This window comes from Gavialis gangeticus, unplaced genomic scaffold (assembly GCF_001723915.1).
Source record: "Gavialis gangeticus isolate Ggan-Ray unplaced genomic scaffold, GavGan_comp1, whole genome shotgun sequence".
Lineage (NCBI taxonomy): Eukaryota > Metazoa > Chordata > Crocodylia > Gavialidae > Gavialis > Gavialis gangeticus.
Window position 1 is genome coordinate 5,203,772 of NW_017728983.1, and position 1,052 is coordinate 5,204,823.

General features: G+C 72.1%; 2 protein-coding genes across 4 annotated transcripts in view; one reads left to right on the forward strand and one right to left on the reverse strand.

The window, feature by feature from the left end:
* The window catches only part of ATG4B (autophagy related 4B cysteine peptidase), a 28,337-nt gene extending 28,244 nt beyond the window's left edge, over positions 1-93 (reverse strand). For both annotated transcript variants that reach the window (XM_019513280.1, XM_019513286.1), the window contains exon 1: positions 1-93. This exon is cut by the window's left edge and continues 20 nt beyond it. The gene's annotated coding sequence lies outside the window, so the exon portion shown is untranslated.
* Positions 94-757: 664 nt separating this feature from the next.
* THAP4 (THAP domain containing 4) overlaps positions 758-1,052 on the forward strand; it is a 39,428-nt gene continuing 39,133 nt past the window's right edge. The window contains exon 1 of one of the 2 annotated variants that reach the window (XM_019513319.1): positions 758-872. In XM_019513319.1, the coding sequence (XP_019368864.1) occupies positions 796-872 (77 nt within the window). In that variant the 5' untranslated portion in view covers positions 758-795. The remainder of the gene's footprint in view (positions 873-1,052) is intronic. The other variant, XM_019513328.1, reaches the window with a different exon arrangement.

Consider the following 1,052-nt stretch of genomic DNA (forward strand, 5'->3'; position numbering starts at 1 on the left):
GACGCCGCCGCCCGGGCCCGGGGGGGCTGCGGCTACGGCGCCTTCCACATCCACAAGCAGGGGCACAGCCTACCCCGCTGAGGCCGGGGCCCCTGCGCCCGACCAATCAGCGCCCGGTTCGCGACGCCGCTGCTCCGGGGTTGGCCGGCGGGAGCTCGGCAGGCTGGGCTGCGCCGCGCCGCTTCCTGCTCCTCCTGGGGGTCGCCATGTTGTTGTACGGAACGGGAACCTGGACGGGAGGGAAGTCTGCAGGTCAACATCAGGGCCGAGGGCGGAACATGGACGCGGGGACTCTGCAGAAGTTGGACCTTGGCCGTAGGCCAGCCCTCCAGTCCGGACGTGCCCGGAGTAGTTGAGGTACGTGGGCGCCACCATCATGCTGTACGAACACGGCTGGCCCCGCCCCCTTTCCAACATGGCGGCCTCCTTACAGCTCTTCCCAGCCCTCCCTCGGGGCTCCCACCCCACAAACAAAGCAGCTCCCCAGGAGCCTCCGGCGGCCACCACCCCACAGAACCAGTGAGGCGCTAAGTGGGGAGCCTGCGCCGCGCCCAGGGCCCGGACAGCCTCCCATACGGCTGCGCACCGATCAAAATGGTGTCGGCCAGCTGGCGGGCGCCATCTTGGTTGACGGCGCCGCCGTACAGAACCCCCTCCCCAGGGAAGGGGGCAGCTGAGGCGACCTGTCTCCGCCATCTTGCTGTACGGCGGCCGCAGCGGCTGCCTGCGCGGGGAGGGGCCGGGCTGGGGACTGGGACTGGGACTGGGACGGGCCCGGCCGCGGGCCGGCCGGAGATGGTCATCTGCTGCGCCGCCCTGCACTGCTCCAACCGGCAGGGCAAGGCGCACCGCGGCGCCGTCTCCTTCCACAGGTAACCGCCAGGCCCCCGCCACCCCGGGACACGGGCGGGCCGACCCCCATCCTCCCCGGCGGACAGACGGGCGGCAGCGCCCCGCCCCGCACCTGCCGCCCCGCACGTGCACACGGGCTGCCACCCCCGGCCTCACGCGCACACACACACACTCACACTCCCAGCCCTCAGTCTTCTCTT